This window comes from Danio aesculapii, chromosome 6 (assembly GCF_903798145.1).
Source record: "Danio aesculapii chromosome 6, fDanAes4.1, whole genome shotgun sequence".
Lineage (NCBI taxonomy): Eukaryota > Metazoa > Chordata > Actinopteri > Cypriniformes > Danionidae > Danio > Danio aesculapii.
Genome location: NC_079440.1, coordinates 48,189,489 through 48,207,965, shown reverse-complemented (window position 1 = coordinate 48,207,965; position 18,477 = coordinate 48,189,489). Strand labels below are relative to the sequence as shown.

General features: G+C 33.7%; 1 protein-coding gene across 1 annotated transcript in view; it reads right to left on the bottom strand.

The window, feature by feature from the left end:
- Nucleotides 1-18,477, bottom strand: part of cntn4 (contactin 4) — a 308,523-nt gene that overhangs the window by 5,138 nt on the left and 284,908 nt on the right. Inside the window, exons 16-21 of the mRNA XM_056460400.1 lie at nucleotides 16,733-16,803; nucleotides 8,609-8,843; nucleotides 8,260-8,375; nucleotides 5,851-6,037; nucleotides 5,662-5,774; nucleotides 1,553-1,721 (exon numbers count right to left, since the gene is read on the bottom strand). Of these exons, the coding sequence (XP_056316375.1) occupies nucleotides 1,553-1,721; nucleotides 5,662-5,774; nucleotides 5,851-6,037; nucleotides 8,260-8,375; nucleotides 8,609-8,843; nucleotides 16,733-16,803 (891 nt within the window). The remainder of the gene's footprint in view (nucleotides 1-1,552; nucleotides 1,722-5,661; nucleotides 5,775-5,850; nucleotides 6,038-8,259; nucleotides 8,376-8,608; nucleotides 8,844-16,732; nucleotides 16,804-18,477) is intronic.

Genomic DNA, 18,477 nt, shown 5'->3' with positions numbered 1-18,477 from the left:
ATTAAAACTATTATGTTTAGAAATGTGTTGGAAAAATCTTCTCTCTGTTAAACAGAAATTGGGGGAAAAAAAATAATAAACAGGGGGACTAATAATTCAGGGGGGGCTAATAATTCCGACTTCAACTGTACAGTATATACAGGGGCGTAGCAACCAGGGGGACGGGGGGGATACATCAATATATATATATATATATATATATATATATATATATATATATATATATATATATATTAGTATAATATTTTAACTCATATTTAACTCAATATTTTGATTCATTCTATCTAACGTTAGTTATCCTTGCTATTGCCCTATTGAAATCTTCAATCCAAAATGGCTGCCGCGTGACACTAGCAGCATTTAGTGGCTGTTTCCATCAGCAACTGAGTGTCACCACTTGTTGATTCTATACTCTTTGCCAATAAGCCGCATAAAATAAGGAAGGAGAAGTCTCAAAAACTGAACTCAAATTATGCATTTAATTGCAAGTTAATTCCAGATTGAAAGAGCAGCCATTGAATGATTTTTGAAGAATAGTGTGACATTAGCCGGGTTTGCATGCTTATGGGAAGTGAATCTTTTTAAAGTTCCCCCAAAAAAGTAAAAAAAATCTCAAATGCGAATTATGTGCATTTCCATCAAGTTGTTAGAGCGGCTGACTGTAGTATTGGTAACCTAGTAACCAACAGTAAACAAGGCAAGCATAATGGAGACCGATGACTGGTGTAATGTTTGCTACATCAGTTTATTCAGCAAATGTGTTTCCATCTCCCATTATTCACATTAACCGTTTTGCGCACAAGTCCAAAACCCCACCACTAGTGAGTGTAGATTTTTATTCGAAATTTGACACTTCTATCAATTGTTTCTCATGTGGTAATAGAAACCCAGCTACTCAAGACCAGAGGAATTACTGCTGAAAATCCATACAGTAAAATTCACAATAAAAAAATCACTAAAAACAATAACATGTTAAATCTAATTAATTAATTATTGTTTGGCAATTTTTATGCATATTACATTTTGCAGATAAATGACCACAAAAGTTAATGAAAATTAAAAGTATACTAGACATTACAAAAAGTATTAATTTATTTGGTGAGCAGCCATGTAATCAGTGGCATAATGTACAGTCTGCTGGTCATTAGCTCAAAAATCATAAATAAACCCCTTTATATAACCCCCCTGATTATAGTCCGACCTCCCTGTTGAGTTTTATTTTGTGATAATGACTAGCTAATTGTACATTACACTTTACATATTATATTATTTTATATATTTATAATTCATTCAATTTATTTTTTAAAATACATGTGAACCGGTATTTGCTGCACAATTATTTCACCCAAACTGTCAAAGTGACATCATCAGAGAAGAACTGCTGTTTTAGTGTAAGCAAATGGTTCGATTTTGATTAAAGATTACTAAAACATAATGGAGAAGATAAAAATGAGCACTACCAAAATAAATATGGTCAATTTTGATTTCACGTGGACTTTAAATAAAATCTATCCTAAATTGAAAATAACTGAATTAGCACAGGATTTTCCACCTGATATTCTGGGAATGGTGATCTGTCGGCTGCTGCTGCCTTCTCCTCCCTCTCCGAAAGGTTTGATCTGGATGATGTACTCCTCATCTGTGGGCAGGGAAAGCTCCACTGAGGTGGTGTTGGTCTCCATAACGTTGGGTCTGCTGAAGCGGTTCCTCCTGTACAAGACCTACAAAACAATCACAAAATGTTTTGAAACAAAGACCTCCAGTTATATCATCTCTCAACTTCATGTCAGGTCGATACAAGACTTTTATTTTACAGTACGTGTACTTGCAGTGCACTTACCTCAGAAAGTAATGGGTTATACAAATAACTAGGTTTGGGTTAGGTTCAGGGGAATGTTTAGGGATAATACCTAGTCATTACTCAGTTTATGTAATGACTACTGTATGATAAGAACACAGTATGTACAGTTGAAGTCAGAATTATTAGCCCCCCTGAATTATTAGCCCACCTCTTTATTTTTTCCCCAATTTCTGTTTAATGGAGAGAAGATTTTTTCAACATATTTCTAAACAATAGTTTTAATAACTAATTTCTAATAACTGATTTATTTTATCTTTGCCATGGTGACAGTAAATAATATTTGACTAGATATTTTTCAAGACACTTCTATACAGCTTAAAGTAACATTTTAAGGCTTAACTAGGTTAATTAGGTTAACTAGGCAGGTTAGGGTAATTAGTCAAGTTATTGTATAACGATGGTTTGTTCTGTAGACTATCGAAAAAAATATATAGTTTAAAGGGGCTAATAATTTTGTCCATAAAACGGTGTTTAAAAAAAACAAAACTGATTTTATTCTAGCCAAAATGAAACAAATAAGACTTTCTGCAGAAGAAAAAAATATTAAAAGACATACTGTAAAAAAAAAAAAATCCTTGCTCTATTAAACATAATTTGGGAAATATTTAAAAAAGAAGAAAAAAATCAAAGGGGGCTAATAATTCTGACTTCAACTTTACATCTGAAAAAGTGCTAATCATATTCATATACTTATCTGGAATATACAACAAAAGAAATGCATTTTTATACATGTGTTATCACACAGTCTTAGAGGTCAGTGTGCCCCTTTAAAGTTATAAATTTTTTTTATTTTTGAGCAAGATGCTAATGGTCTAATCCGATTCAATGATTTATGCTAAGCTAAGCTAAAAGTTTTTACTTTTTGCAACGAACACAGCTAAGTACACAGTATGTACATGTCAAATGTACATGAACCTGCTACTCTAATACCAGTAATTATTTATTAGATATGTGTCCCTATTAATTAAATATTATGTTTAATTTTACATACCAGTATTTATTCCTCAGACTACAGTTCTTATTCATTAGATACTTACACCATTTAAAAATATAGTAGTAACTGATACTGGTACTTAATAATATAAAGCCTATTCAATTCAACTAAAAAAAGTCACATTTTTGCCATGGATTTGTAATCGAGATGTCAACTGGATGTCAGTAATTGAGTATTCAGTAGACGGATTTCTATGATATCCATTAGGCACTAGTATTACTTTGTTTAGGCTATATTTACATGACAATAATGTAGCCAAAAATGGAAAAGGTTTTCCCTTCCCTTACAATTTTCACATGTATATCACAATGTTTCGAAATGATTCATGTTTACACATATTTGTCAAAACGGTCAATGATGTACATATCGTCGTCTTGGAATTATAAGGTTCTATCTGTGTTCTAAACGATTTTACGATATTGAGCTTCAAAGATTTTGTATTCCATGTAGCAAACAGAATGTGTGTAACATTTCTCTTTCATACATCAACATGACAGAGACCCTAAATGTACTGTACGTAAATGATCAAAATTCCCTTATATTTCCAAATTGGGGTAAAAAAACTAATTCTAAAAAGTCATTTTCTGGTCAGAATATGAGGTTCTGTCTGACAGATCATTAATTGAAGCATTTCTTTTTAAGAAATACAATCAGTCTGCTTATTAATTTAATTAAAAAAAGATGTTGTAACATTATGTTGATGTTTGAGAGTTACAATTTTGCTCTTATTTTAAACATTTATGTTTTAGCATGAATATTTTTTAAATTAAACCTACAAGGCTGTGCTAAATATTTTGTCCAGTGCAGATGTTAATTTTATGTAACTAATATGGTAATATTTATTGAATTATTAGCTTTATATGAACTATTGAATTATATTTATTGAATTATATGCCCCATGAATTAAATGAAGTATTTGCCCTTTAAGGCTTAATATCAAATTTAAAGACTTTAAAAGAAAACAGACAATGAGCAAATGAGTTTAATAAACACTGGAAAAATGTTTCACTGACTGTATATCCACAAATAAAAATATTTCCCATTTAATATATTACATTTTTTTAACAATGTAACAAGTAACAATTCATCTCAATGTCAAAAAATGCTCCTAAATCATCATATTTCATTTTTTTTTCTAAATTTTGTGTGGTGCAGCATTATTTAGTCATCCCTGATTTTGTTTCTTTCTGGTCTTTCCTGCTGTCCGGTGGAATGACAAAGAAAGCTGATCCTGATTTTTCCTCGTGCATCTTTTCAAAATGCTGATCGGCTCATAGAAAGAACCTTATAGAGCCAAGCTAGAGTTCAACTTTGTAAATTAAACTCTTTTTATTTAAAAAAAAAAAAAAAAAAATTTAAATAAAATTCTTAAAATGTAAACAACTTATATCATCACATCATGTAAATAAGTCATCATTTAATAAGAATATGTGTGAATAACTCAATTTTGACAAAAATGTCAGATTGAACCTCATAACTCTAATGTGACGATATGGCTGGTATTTGGCGCTGTTTGCTTAGTACCTGTAGAGAAGCGATACTGTGTTGTCAGCAGCTTGGCGTTCGTGTCTATGTAGAATTTGCCAATTTTTAAAAAGATCAAAGATTTTCATTTTCAAGAGTTTACAGGTACACAACAATGGCTTATAGAAAATGTCCACTTTCAAACCAGTTTTAAATTTATGCATTTGCAATTTTATCTATGTTTTTAAAATTGATATTGTTGTGTAAACGAACAGGCTAAATGTAAAAAAACATTCCCATTTTTGCAGAAAACATTAGATATGAGCTGTACACATCATTAGATACTAGCACTTTATCATCAGATACTAGATTTTCATTTATTAAATGTCACCCTGGACCACAAAAGCAGTCATAAGTTTTAATTTTATGTATATCTAAAAGCTGATTAAATTAGATTCCCACCATTTTATAATTGTAAATCTGGAATCCGAGGGTTAAAAAATGTTAATAAAATCAACCTTTAAAGTAAAATTAAGTTCTTAAAAATGCACATTACTAATCACAAATTGAGTTGTAATATACTTTAGAAAATGTACAAAATACTGAAAAAACATGATCTTTACTTAATATTCTAATGATTTTTTTTGGCATAAAAGAAAAAATCTATCATTTTATTTCTTTCTATTGCCAAAAAAATACCCGTGCAACATACAGTGCTCAGCAGTATTGAGTACTCTCCATTTTGTAAATGAAAATTTTTATCCATTTCTCAGTGAATATAGGCAATGTATTTTAGTGCATTTAAACAAAACCAATTTATTAAGCAGATATATTTATTAAGATAATATTCACTAAACATTGTGAATTTCAATATTTAGAAATTGAAAGATAATACAATTAAATTCAAGCAAAATATTGGCAAAACAAATTACAACCTACAAAATTTCAACAAATTTTTTTTTCTTTTTTTTTTTGCTTGATTTTTCTTTTTTTTTTTTTAAATCATGTAATTAATATATATATTTTTTTATAACATATACATTTTGGTGTACTAGTTTTTGGACCATTACCGTAAGTTATTTTGTTTGAATAGCTCCAGATTTGGCTTCAGTACTGACTAATCTAATGTATAAGCACAAGCATAATATTGTAAAGCATCCTATTAAAAATATCAATAGAAAAGATAGATTTGTGAGGGGTGTACTTATATATGCTGAGCTCTACAAGACTGGTTTTGTAGTCCAGTATAATTAAAATCATATCTATTAAACAGATATTATGACTTTTGAACATTACAAATTCTAAATGCAGTCAAAGAGTTTTATGAAATCCCCTGACATACCTTATATCCCATAACCTCGGATTCATTTTCCAGCGGCTTCACCTGTTCCCAGTTCAGGATAATTTTAGAGTTGGATGTATTCCACATGACCTTTGATGGTGGCTGGCTGGGGGCTGAATAAAAACAGACACACAATCAGACAATAATCTAATAAAACCTAATAACCATCACACTTTTAGGCACACTCACGAGGCTTTTTGGTGGTAATGTTGACCGCTGGACTAGGTGGGCCTGTTCCCGCTGTGTTGTACGCTCTCACTGTTATATAATAAGTGCTACTTCCTTTTAAGCCCTGAATAATGGCCAGCGTTCGGTTTCCAACTGTCCTCAACACGCTAGACGCATCTTCCTTCTCATTCTTCTCCCAGTATTTTAACTGTGGAGAAAGAAGCACTCAACATTAAACTTTCATAAACTTTATTGCGATATCATTTAAAAGCAGTGAAAGAAAGCATTCGTTCAGAATCTTCCGCAACTCTGGTTACTCAAGCACTGGAGTGTGGCAGTATTGAAATGAATCTGTTGTATAGGCAAATCATCGCATGCAGCGTTTGGCAAAACTGTCAGCTTGACGGATTCTGCTTTTCCCTCCCCGAGTCTCTGGACAGTCCCGGTCCAGGAGTCAGAGATGGATGATGCGCAAAGCTAATGTGTATTTTCTTCCACAACGGTTAGCAAAGGACAAAAAAAGGTCTCTGTGCATTACTTGATCTTTACTGATGATTTGGCTAAACAACTTACAAAAAAAAAAAAAACGACTAACAATAGAACTAATGAATTTCCCTGCTTGTTCAAACTACTTATTTAGGAGTTGAAACAACACAATTCTTAAGTTGTTTTTGGGACATCCTAATTGTTTTATGTTGATATCTCTTACATTTGTAAAAACGATTGAGATAACATAAACGGTTTGTGTTGGGACAACATGAAGCAATGGTGTGGAACCCAGCCTTTTTACAGTGTGACTTGAGTTCCACACAACTGATTTGTGTTGGGTCAACATGAAGGAATTAAGTTAACTTACTTGTTTTTGCAAATTTAAGTGGATTAAGCATGAAACAATAAAAAAACTCAATAATTGTGTTGTTTCAGCTCATTTTACATTAGTAGTTTGAACAAACAACAAACATAATTCTTTAGGCTCTCATAAAGTGCGTTAGATGATATTATAACTGCTTATGTATGCTACTGTTTATCAATTGTGAGTTTATAAGTGTTGCTCTTTCTATGAAGTGGGGTTCATATTTTTACACATTATAAAAGTCATCTGTTTAACTGTTCAGCATCATTACCTCAGTCTACAGTATCACGCGATCCTTCAGAAATCATTGTTATGGGATGATTTGCTGGTGAGATTTTTTTTAATCCTCATAAATGATTAAATGTAGTTGTGTTGAGAAACTGTTGAAAGTTGTGTTTTTTGAGTGGAGATCAGTTTAAAAATACACAAAAAATGACAACAGAGTTTTTTTTTAGGTTACTTTAACTTATTTTAATAGTTGATAAGTTTAACTTCATATTTTTAGTCAGTTTAACTATTGTAAATTTAGATGACTAGAAGATTTAATTCAAGTCAACTAAAGAATTTAAAGCAGTGAGATTTTTTACAGTGTATAACAAAATATGAAATCTTAAAGGGATAGTTCACCCAAAAATGAAATTTACCCACTATTTACTCATTTTCTGTCAACACAAAAGAAGATATTTTGAAGAATGTAGTAAACCATGTGTAACCATGACTTCTATAGTGGGAAAAACAAATACTATTGAAGTCAATGGTTAACTGTTTCCAGCATTTCCAGAAAAAAGGAAATATACATGTTTGTGACTAATAGTAAGTAACTGATAGCAGAATAATAGTAAATGAGAATAGCTGAACTATCCCTTAAATGTCATTATAGTCAGTATTGATCTGATTTAATATATTCTTGCTGAATAAAAGTACTATTAAAACACTTAAAGAAAAATTGTATGTTAGCATGTTTTGTAATACATTTAAAATCTGTTTATATTTACAACCAACAATCATAAATCAAACGTTTTCATAGATTATTTTTAATTAGTTTTCAAAATGAAACATCGTAAGCTAGTAAGTGTTAATTTCACACAAGAATTGTATGATTCAGGGGTAAATTAAATAGTTCAGTAATAAAAAAAAAAAAACTGAGTTATTTATTACCAGTTTTTAAGAAATTATGATGAACTGCCAAGTTCATTGAAGAATAATTTAAAAGAAACATTTTTAAAACTGTATTAACTTTCACTCAACTTTAATTTCAGTTTTGAAAAAAAAAAAATCTTCAGTTAAAAAAAAATTATTAGTTTATGAAACAGAAAAAGAACACACCTTCTCTCTCTCTCTCTCTCTCTCTCTCTCTCTCTCTCTCTCTCTCTCTCTCTCTCTCTCTCTTTCTCTCTCTCTCTCTCTTTCAAAAAAAAAAGTACTCAAGCACAATTCTTTTGAGCCCAAACAATTCATTTGTATAATTATCACTTCTTGTGTGTATTAAATTGATAATTACCTCCTCAATTGTAAGTTGCTTTGGACAAAAGCACCTGCTTAATGACTAAAGGTTAGTGTACAAGTGTATAATTTACCTCATATCCGAGAACACGTTTTTTGCTGGTGCTCCAGGGCAGGGCTTTCCAGGACACCTCAACGTCAGATGCTGAAAGACTCTTGGCTCTGAGTCGACTGGGTGCTCGTCCAGGCTCTGAATTTCAAGAAGAAAATCTTCGATTAGACCCGTTTTCTTCAACAAACATCTTGAAAGTCTGACTTTTTGTTTTGGAAAAAAAAACAAGGCTAGCCATGATTAATGGGCTCTGGCACAACACACTTCAGTTAACTTGGCTTCTATTAACTGCCTGCTAAGCGTCGCACAGTGAAATGTCAAAAGGTACACTGGACTTTAATTTGTGTGTTGCGGCTGTTAATGCGACTGACCCTCCTCAGCAGAGTAGATGGTGATCACTGGTCCAAAAGGTCCTTCCCCCTTGTTATTGTACACCCCGACTTTGACTTGAAACGGAGAGAAGGGTAAGATGGTCTCATTTTTGAAGACATACTTGGAGGCTTCAGGAGAGGGAACTGCCGCCTGCATCCACCCGGTGGAGCCAAAGGGCCGGAAAGCAACGACGTAACCAAAGCCTGCTCCATTCTGGAGCTCTTCAGGAACAGGCTGAAACACACATTCACACACACATTACACACATATATCCACAGTACAAATGATAGCCTTTATTATAACATCAAGTCTGATATATTATCTTTGAACACTCTTTATCCGGCATGAACCATGGTAATGCTAAAATATTCATCTAAACGTTATGGTTTGAAGGCTGTTCACAGCAGGGATAACAGTTAAAAAAAATGCTTTAAATTTCCCCACTTTTAATGCATTCATAATCTTTAATATTTTGGTTATTACAATTTATGCACATAGCACAATCAGTCTAGTTTTACAACGTAGGTCTGTGTGGCCTGTAGAATTGTTATTAAAAAATAAATATAAATGTATACAATTGAAGTCAGAATTATTAGCCCCCTTTGAATATATTTTTCTTTTTTAAATATTTCCCAAATGATGTTTAACAGAGCAAAGAAATTTTCACAGTATGTCTGATAATGTTTTTTCTTCTGGAGAAAGTCTTATTTGTTTTATTTCGGCTAGAATAAAAGCACTTTTAAGGTCAAAATTATTAGCCCCTTTAAGCTATATATTTTTCTTGATAGTCTACAGAACAAACCATCGTTATACAATAACTTGCCTAATTACCCTAACCTGCCTAGTCAACCTAATTACCCTAGTAAAGCCTTTAAATGTCACTTTAAGCTGTATAGAAATGTCTAGAAAAATATCTAGTCAAATATTATTTACTGTCATCATGACAAAGATAAAAGAAATCAGTTATTAGAAATGAGTTATTAAAACTATTATGTTTAGAAATGTGTTGAAGAAATCTCTCTGGGGAAACTGGGGAAAAAATAAACAGGAGGGCTAATACTTCTGACTTCAACTGTAAATAAATACATCAATAAATAAATAAATAAATACATACATTAATTAAACTAAAATAAAATGTATTACTAAGTACCAACTTATGGTATTTGGCCAGAAAAAAATTCAAGGTCTTAAATGTCAGCCTTTTAATTAAGTTATTATTAGTTATCCTTTTTTTATTATTAATAATAATAAAAATGCTGAAAAACGTTTATTTTTTGACAATGCAAATGACATGAGAATAACACAATAAATGATTAAACCCAAAACAAACATGAAAACTTACAAAAATTTAAATTTATTTTATTAAAGGGCACCTATGACAAAAAATCATCTTTTGTTAGCTGTTTGGACTGGACTGCATGTAGGTATAGTGTGTCCACAGTCATATTGGGGTGATGTGAACAAAATAAGTCTCTTTTTAAAAATTTCCTGATGTTAAAATAGGATCCAAATCCCTCTCATTTTGAGGCCGACCGCAACGTGACGTAGGAGTGCGATTTCCCTGCCCACTGAATTGATTGACAGCTGCATATTAACATGTCTCCATAGCAATGTGTATAATCATATCAACAAGACAGGATGTGCACAAAGCAACCGGGATTAAAAAATCTGTTCATCAATCATCATCAAACATGATCAAGAAAGAGTTTTACACGTTTGAAATGTTTTTAAATCAGTGCATGTTAATGAATTACAGCGATTTACCTCAGCTTTACTTTATCACCACAGCTGCATGTCAGTACAATTATAAAGAAGACGCTTCAATCCTAGTTTTTGGACGTTAAATCAGGTTAATTTTGTATATTACCATAACGGATATCCATACAGCAGTGAATATTAACATGTATTATATCACATCTGCTGTGCAAAAACAGTACAAAGTTAAACACGTGCGCTGTGTGTGTCCGCTGTGTGTGTGTGAACTTTGTAAAGACATTGTGTGTGACTCATCGTTGCAGCATGGCTTGAATTAACTCCATAAAAATACATTAAATAATCATTGGGAAAGTTTTTACTGTAGTATTTCTCACTAACGTCACATGAGATCTACTTACTTCATGTCTGTCTGTTATCTGACACAGCTGAGGCAGAGATTGAGGCCCTGTATATACTAAGTTTTGGTTAAAACCGTAGTTTTGCTACGGTTACGCCATCCGTCCACACAACGCCGGAGTTTTCAAGCACCGAAAATGGAGCGTTTTGAAAACGCTGAAGAGGCTGTTTTCATTTTAAAACACTGCTGCTCCGTCTCAGTGTGGATGGGGGAAAACGGAGACATCTGAAAACGGAGGCGTGGCTGCAGACATTTGCCTCTCTGATTGGGGCTTTTCCTCAATATTAAGTAGCCTTCAAGTCCTGCATCCTCTTCTTGTAAGTTCAGACTTCGCAAGTTTGATATGGAAAACAAACTTCCGAGGACATGTCGGGTAAATCTTCAAAAGGAACAGTTTACTCTGTAACCTCATATGTAACCCCACGTTGTTTCACTATCTTAACAATAAAATTAATATGTGATATAAGGAACTGCCTATTATTTTCATTTTGATGTTAGCAACTTGAGGCGTCGTGCTGCATATATGGCCGTCATCTTCATGCATATTTATAATAAAACAGAGAATAACATCACTGCCTCGTTTCATTTTCATTGAAAACACGAAACATACCCTCTCTTTTGCTGAATATCAGTTTTAATAATCAATAATGGCCATTATAAAAGTATAACATACAATAAGTTTATACATTATAGGAAATAAAGGCAAGCAATCATATAAATGTACGTGGTTACATTAATTAACTTATCTTTGCGCTCAGCCAAACATGTTACCGGAGAACAAGTAATAGATTCAAAAGACCAAAGTCGGGGAATATGTTGCTAGATATAGACAACAAGATGAATTAAATATCACGTTTAACTAATATAGTGAGATTGGATCCAGCTGTTGATCCTTGATGAACAGTCTGACGAGCACAGCTCTCATGTGGCTAGATATGCTGAAGCGCATGTCAGAGCGTCTGTGTGGTCACGTGAAATGCGTTTTCAGTGGTGTGGTGTAGACTGAGAGCTGTTCAGAAATGCTGGGTGAAACGCTAGTGTGGACGCAGATCTGTTTCATTCTAAGACGCCGTTTTAAAACTAAAACGTACTAGTGTTAATGGGCCTGAGGCACACTCTGACAGGTACGTAGGAAAGGTGGGCGGGGAGAACTAGCGTTAAATGCACAGATAACAAAAACAGCTACATTGTGTTCAAAGCAAAAAAAAATCCAACATTCTAAAAGCTATAATAAATAATCTGATGGGTGTTTTGAGCTGAAACATTACAGACACAAAAGACTTATCTTTAATCTTGAAAAAGGGGTAAAATTGGTGCCCTTTATTGTTCAGATGAATGTGACAGATTTATTCTTGCTGCTATCGTAAGGTTTGTAACTACATTAGTTGCCACAATATTCATTTTTTGGTTGAACTCTCTCTTAAACGCTAGAGTTTCTGCTTAAACCCTTGGGTCTGTGATGTTTTGGCTCTCAGACGACAGGCGTGTGACTTTGCTGACATCTGCCAGACATCAGACGGAGTGTTGACGTTAATCTCTGCAGCGGCTATAGCTGTCACCCAGGCCTCTTCAGCAGACAGGGATTCTCCATCTCCCAGAAAATCGCTTTGCCAGGTAATGATATCATGGTGGCTTTTTTTTGTTTTGTTTGAAGTATCGGTCTGCCACTGACCATGCCGTAATGCGGTGCGGTAACGCTGAGACCACCAGAAAATAGCATCCATTAGTCTGTGAGACTCCGAGGAGGAGGAGAGATGATGTTTTCACGCTCGCACACTTGGGCAGGAGAGCTTAATGGTTGAATAAAAATGCACCTGTAATCAAGCGCACGCTCCAGTGTCTGCTGTGAAAAGAACAATTGGCCACGGAGAGACCAAAACTAATAGGATGTGTGTACAAAACCTTGGGATAGAACCTACACTGGCAGCTGCCTTCTACGACTGTCATAGGACTGAAATTAAAGCTCATATGTGGCTGATGTGGAGCAGAAGAGTTATTGCTGTTGACTGACAATTGGTTTCAAGTCTAGCAGTGTAATTATCAAGCTAATGCAGTTTATGAGATATTATATGTGGATTTTGTTTAATAGCAGTTAGAAGAGGTGTTTATTTTATTGTTTGTGTGTGTGTGTGTGTGCCTGTGTGTGTGATTTGAACAGAATACTTCATTTGAAATACAGTTGAAGGCAAAATTATTAGCCCTCCTGTGAAATTTTTATTACTTTGCAAATATTCCCAAGTGCTGTTTATCTGAGCTTTTCCCCCCCAACACAATTTAAAAATAACAGCTTTAAAGACCAATTTCTCATTTTTCAATAATTTTGTCTTTGTCATGATGACAATTTAAAGGCTTAACGGGTTAACCAAGCTGGGGTGCATTTGCGAAAAGCATCATTAGCCATTTAAGGTCGCAAGTTGCATCATTACAAACATAGTTTGTTGATTTGGTGTTTTCCAAATCCATCGCTCCAACGAATATTCGCAAACTGCATTGCAAACTTGTACGACTGCAACTACACCTCTAGAGCTGTAGTTAGAAACATAGTTCCTGGCTGTGTTCTATTCCCAGTTATCCTCCCTATGCACTATCCCTTTGAACATTCTGACATTTAAACATGTAATTATTAAAAAAGCATCAAGGTCATCTCTCTTACGTGTAATTTTCTTTTAAAGTATTTTTACAGTTCAGTTTTAGCAATCTTCATATTGACAGTTGCGCTCCCTTAGTAGTGCACTTTGAAAACATTTACGCCATTTTGAACGCATGGCTCATGGCGAAAGCTATAGGTGACCTATTGTTTAAAAAGCGGAATTTATGTTACGTCTCCCAGCTTGTGAAAACAAAAATATATAGCAGAAGTCAATGCTTTTATTTGATAGTAGGTTATTTATTGAGAAATGTATCTGTACTGTTTAAGACATGGGCCTATTGGTTAGAACATTTCTGCAGTGGCTTGAATGTGTCAAATTGTAAAAGTAGACTTTTACAATAAATAAAAAAAATAAATAAATAAATAAAATAAATAAACAAGATCCCACTTAATAATAATAATAATAATAAAAACAACAATAATAATAATAAGAATAATAATAATAAAAACAACAACAACAACAATAATAATAATATTTATTATTATTAAGTAGTATTTTTCTTCATTTCTTAATAAATAGCCTACAGTAAATTACAACCATAATTAGTTATATGATTTATATATGAGATTAAAATATGTGTTAGCTAAGTGGTTTTATGTTTTAGAATAGACTATGGAATATTCTAAATATTTGTGAAGGACACATGGACTCTATTTGAGCCGTTTACATATATTTCAATTAATATGGAAAGCGAGTGCATGTTTTTAGCTAAACTAATATTGGATTTTTTTTTTTATGCGTGTGCGTGCAAAACAATTCCATTTTACACAAAAAGTATGTTTTTCATTTTCATTTCGTATGTTTGATCTGTTAAACATGACTTGTGAAATATTTGAAAAAGCATTACAAGTACACAGGAGGGCTAATAATTTTGCCTTTGCCTCTGCAAAAATATCACTAATTTCTGTCAATACGGGATGCTGTGTGTACATTAATTAACTTATATGATTTTAGCAAATGGCTGCAATATAACAAAGAGTGAAATATTTAAGGGGGTCTGAATACCCAGCAAGCATTTTTTGTTTTTAAAAGATGTCTAATAGATGTCTAAATATAGTCGTCTTGGCTAAAACTAGGCTAAACTTGAGCTGTCAATGAAAATCTAATAGACATCTACAAATAGGCCAAAACTAGTCTTGTCATCAAATAAACAGAAATGAATGACTACACATATAAAGTCTGTCTAATCTGTCTATTTAATGACTAGTCTAGTTTTGGCTGACAGCCCAAGTTTAGCCTTGTTTTAGCCAAGCTGTCTACGTTTAGATGCCTATTAGACATCTATTAAAACACAAAATTGTTTGCTGGGTACTTTCCGTACCCACTGTATATTTGAAGTCTCACTACTGTATACTGTATTCTAAACAGACAATTTAACAAAGTTACTTTTGACAATTTTTTATTTTTTTTTCTTGAACAAATTATGCACAGACAAATAGATATTTTAATGGTTAAATGAAATATTAGACTCAAAGCCTTCACTTGTTTGATTACTGGATGAATCAGCATTTTTGAACAAATCTCTTGAACAAATGTTCAGTGAAAAATACATTTTTTAATGGTTGCTTGTCACCACCTACTGGTTTAACAATGTAACTGAAATCGTTACTTGTGGCATCAATTTACTGCTATATACTTTATATTTTGTTCGCTAACATAAACATCAGTGTTTATACCAGAACAATAAGCTATTCTCCTAGTATTTCTGTTGAACTCTAAGGGCTCTATTTTAACAATCTAGGCACAAAGTCTAAAACACATTGCACAAAAGGCAATTAAGGCATGTCCGAATCCACTTTTGCTATTTTAGGATGGAAAAATATGCTTTGCGCTCTGGTGCATGGTCTAACAGAGTTGTGCTTATTCTCTTAATGAGTTATGGGTGTGTTTTGAGCATAACATGCATTAAACCAATCAGAGTCTCATCTCCCATTCCCTTTGAGAGTCAGTTGCATCGCACCATGGTGCATTTTCTATTTACATGGCGGACTTTGTAAGTGGATAAACTGAACGCTTCACTAGCAAGAAAACAGTTAGACCAACGAAGTGTGGTCAAAAAACTGAGTAATATCCAAACACACGTCCTATTCTTATGCCTCATATGGTGATGCAAACATCTCCAAAACCAGAAAGATGGACAAATCTAAACTTGTTTTTATTAAAACAAATATAGATATGCATATAATAAATATTACTGCTAATAATAATAATAATAATAACATTATACAAAAGCAAATTGTCATGAATAATCTGAAAAAAGCCCCTCGACATGAAGAAGGCATGGAGGCAGTGGTTTTATATTTATGTAGAAAATAATGCTGTGTATCCTGTGTGCAGGTTTGGACTCGACTTTAGACCAACTTTTATTTGGTCAACAATGCAGTCTATTTTAGTTCCTCAAAACAGCAACGCGCCAACACACCTCTTTTTTAGACCGGAACACCCATGAGACCACAAAGTGGCACAAATGGATTTTCTAATTACACACCATGAAAATTAGGGTTGCGCTGGTCTGAAAATAGCAACATATCACGCCAAACACGTCTTGCGTCTTATTGCGCTGGGTAAATAATAGGGCACTAAAAGACTGTTCACAGAAATAGCGATACTGCATTTGAAAAGAAATCTGACTGAAGCCGTTTCCTAACTTTACATGATAAATTCTCTCCAACACAGATCTGAATGCCCACTGTGAGGCTGAATAAACATGAGATTGAGATCATGATCTTTTTAACGATTTTAACGACACAGCTCTATTTATTAGTTCTACGCTTGAGAAAAGATTCAAATACACTAGAATTTGTACAGTAAAACCCACCAGCACTTCTAGCATCTGAAGAACGCGGTGGTGGATCTGAAGTAGAAGAAGACATGAGATTCTTTCCAACAAAAGATTTTGCGTTCTGCGCTATTCGTCATTTTTTTTTTTCAAAGACAACACAATGAGAGTCTCTCAGACTGAAGTTTCCAGTTCCCTGTGACAAACTTCCACCTCGATAGATAATAACACCAGCTGACTCTCAAACCTGAACAATAGCACTCGTCTCATGAAAGCAGATACAGCGAGAGAGAGAACATCATCTTTGAAAAGTTCCTCAGCAAAAATTCGAGGGTAACTCCATTTAATTATCTCTGCTGCTTCTCCTGTATGACAGCGGCAGTTATTGCCACGCAGCTCTTACAGAAAATGAAGTGTTATGTGTATCCGCTTTACCATGATTAATGAAAACCTCACATAAAGGGAACAATGGTGTCTAGCCAGCTTGCAAAAGGAGACTGTGTACAAAAGACTCGGTAAGGGAGAGAAACACTCACGCACACACTCACACACACGTACGCACACACACTGGCCATCTTACCTCCCAAGTGATGACTAACTCTGATCGACTGCCACCTCCTCCGCTCACGTTGGCTGGCGTGACCTTGGGAACTGGAGGAAGGAAAAGATTTACTCAGCTCTGGCCATTGAAGACTGCTGTTCTGACGTAGGATTTGACGATTCAACAATGTTTGATCTAAAGAAGGTTTTTGCTGCATGTGTATTTTTAGATGCTGCTCACTGTTTCCTTTTGAACTGTTTTCTTTTGTTTATTTAAATGTTTAACTGTGGATATTCAAATATTTCCTAAGTGATGTTTAACGGAGCAAAAGGAAAGCCGCATAGTATTTTCTATAATTTTTTTATTCATCTGGATATTATTATATATTAATAAATATTAATATTCGTCTTATTTCTTTTAGTTCTGCTGGAATAAAAAAAATATATAATTATTTTTTAATTATAGTTTTATAATATAATAATAATAATAATACATAATATAATTTTTTTAAATAATTATAATATTTTTTTATAATAATTTTTATTTTATTATTTTTTATTTTTTAGGTCAGTAGTATTAGTCACCTTAAGAAATATGTCTTTTTTTTCTAAAGAACAAACAATTGTCCAATGTTGCGCCTAATTAACCTAACTTGCCTAGTTAACTTAATTACACATTTAAATTGTACTTTAAGCCAAATACTAGTAAAATAATGAGTAAAATATTATTACTCTCATCATAACAAAGACAAAATTATTATTATTAAAATAGTTTTTTTAAGGTTGTTGAAAATTCATCCAAGTCTTTGTAAATCAACATTTGGGAATTTAAAAAAATATAATTAGAAATTTACAGAAGGACTAATAATTTTACCTTTAACTGTATATTTAGCTTAAAATACACGCATACACACAAACACTCACCGGCCACTTTATTAGGTACACTTTTCTAGTACCGGGTTGGACCCCATTTTGGCCTCCAGAACTGCATTAATCCTTCGTGGCATAGATTCAACAAGGTACTGGAAATATTCCTCAGAGATTTTGGTCCATATTGGCATAATAGCATCACACAGTTGCTGCAGATTTTTCAACTGCATGATGCGAATCTGCCGTTTCACCACATCCCTAAAGAGCTCTATTGGATTGAGTTCTGGTGACTGTGGAGGCCATTTGATTATAGTGAACTCATTGTCATGTTGAAGAAACCAGTTTGAAATGATTCGTGCTTTATGACATGACGTGTTATCCTGCTGGAAGTAACTATGCAACAATACTCAGGTACACTGTGGTTTTGACACAATGCTCAGTTGGTACTAATGGACCCAAAGTGTGCCAAGAAAATATGCCCCACACCCTTACACCACCACCACCACCAGCCTGAACCTTTGATACAAGGCTCGATGTATCCATGCTTTTATGTTGTTGACGCCAAATTCTGACCCTACCATCTGAATGCCACAGCAGAAATCGAGACTCATCAGACCAGGCAGCGTTAGTCCAATCTTCTACTGTCCATTTTTGGTGAGCCTGTGTGAATTGTAGCCTCAGTTTCTTGTTCTTAGCTGACAGGAGTGGCACCCGGTGTGGTCTTCTGCTGCTGTAAACCATCCACTTCAAGGTTAATGCTCTTCTGCATACCTTGGTTGTAATGAGTGGTTATTTGAGTTACTGTTGCCTTTTTATCAGCTCGAACCAGTCTGGCCATTCTCCTCTGACCTCTGGCATCAACAAGGCATTTGTGCCCCACAGAACTGCCGCTCACTGGATATTTTCTCTTTTTTG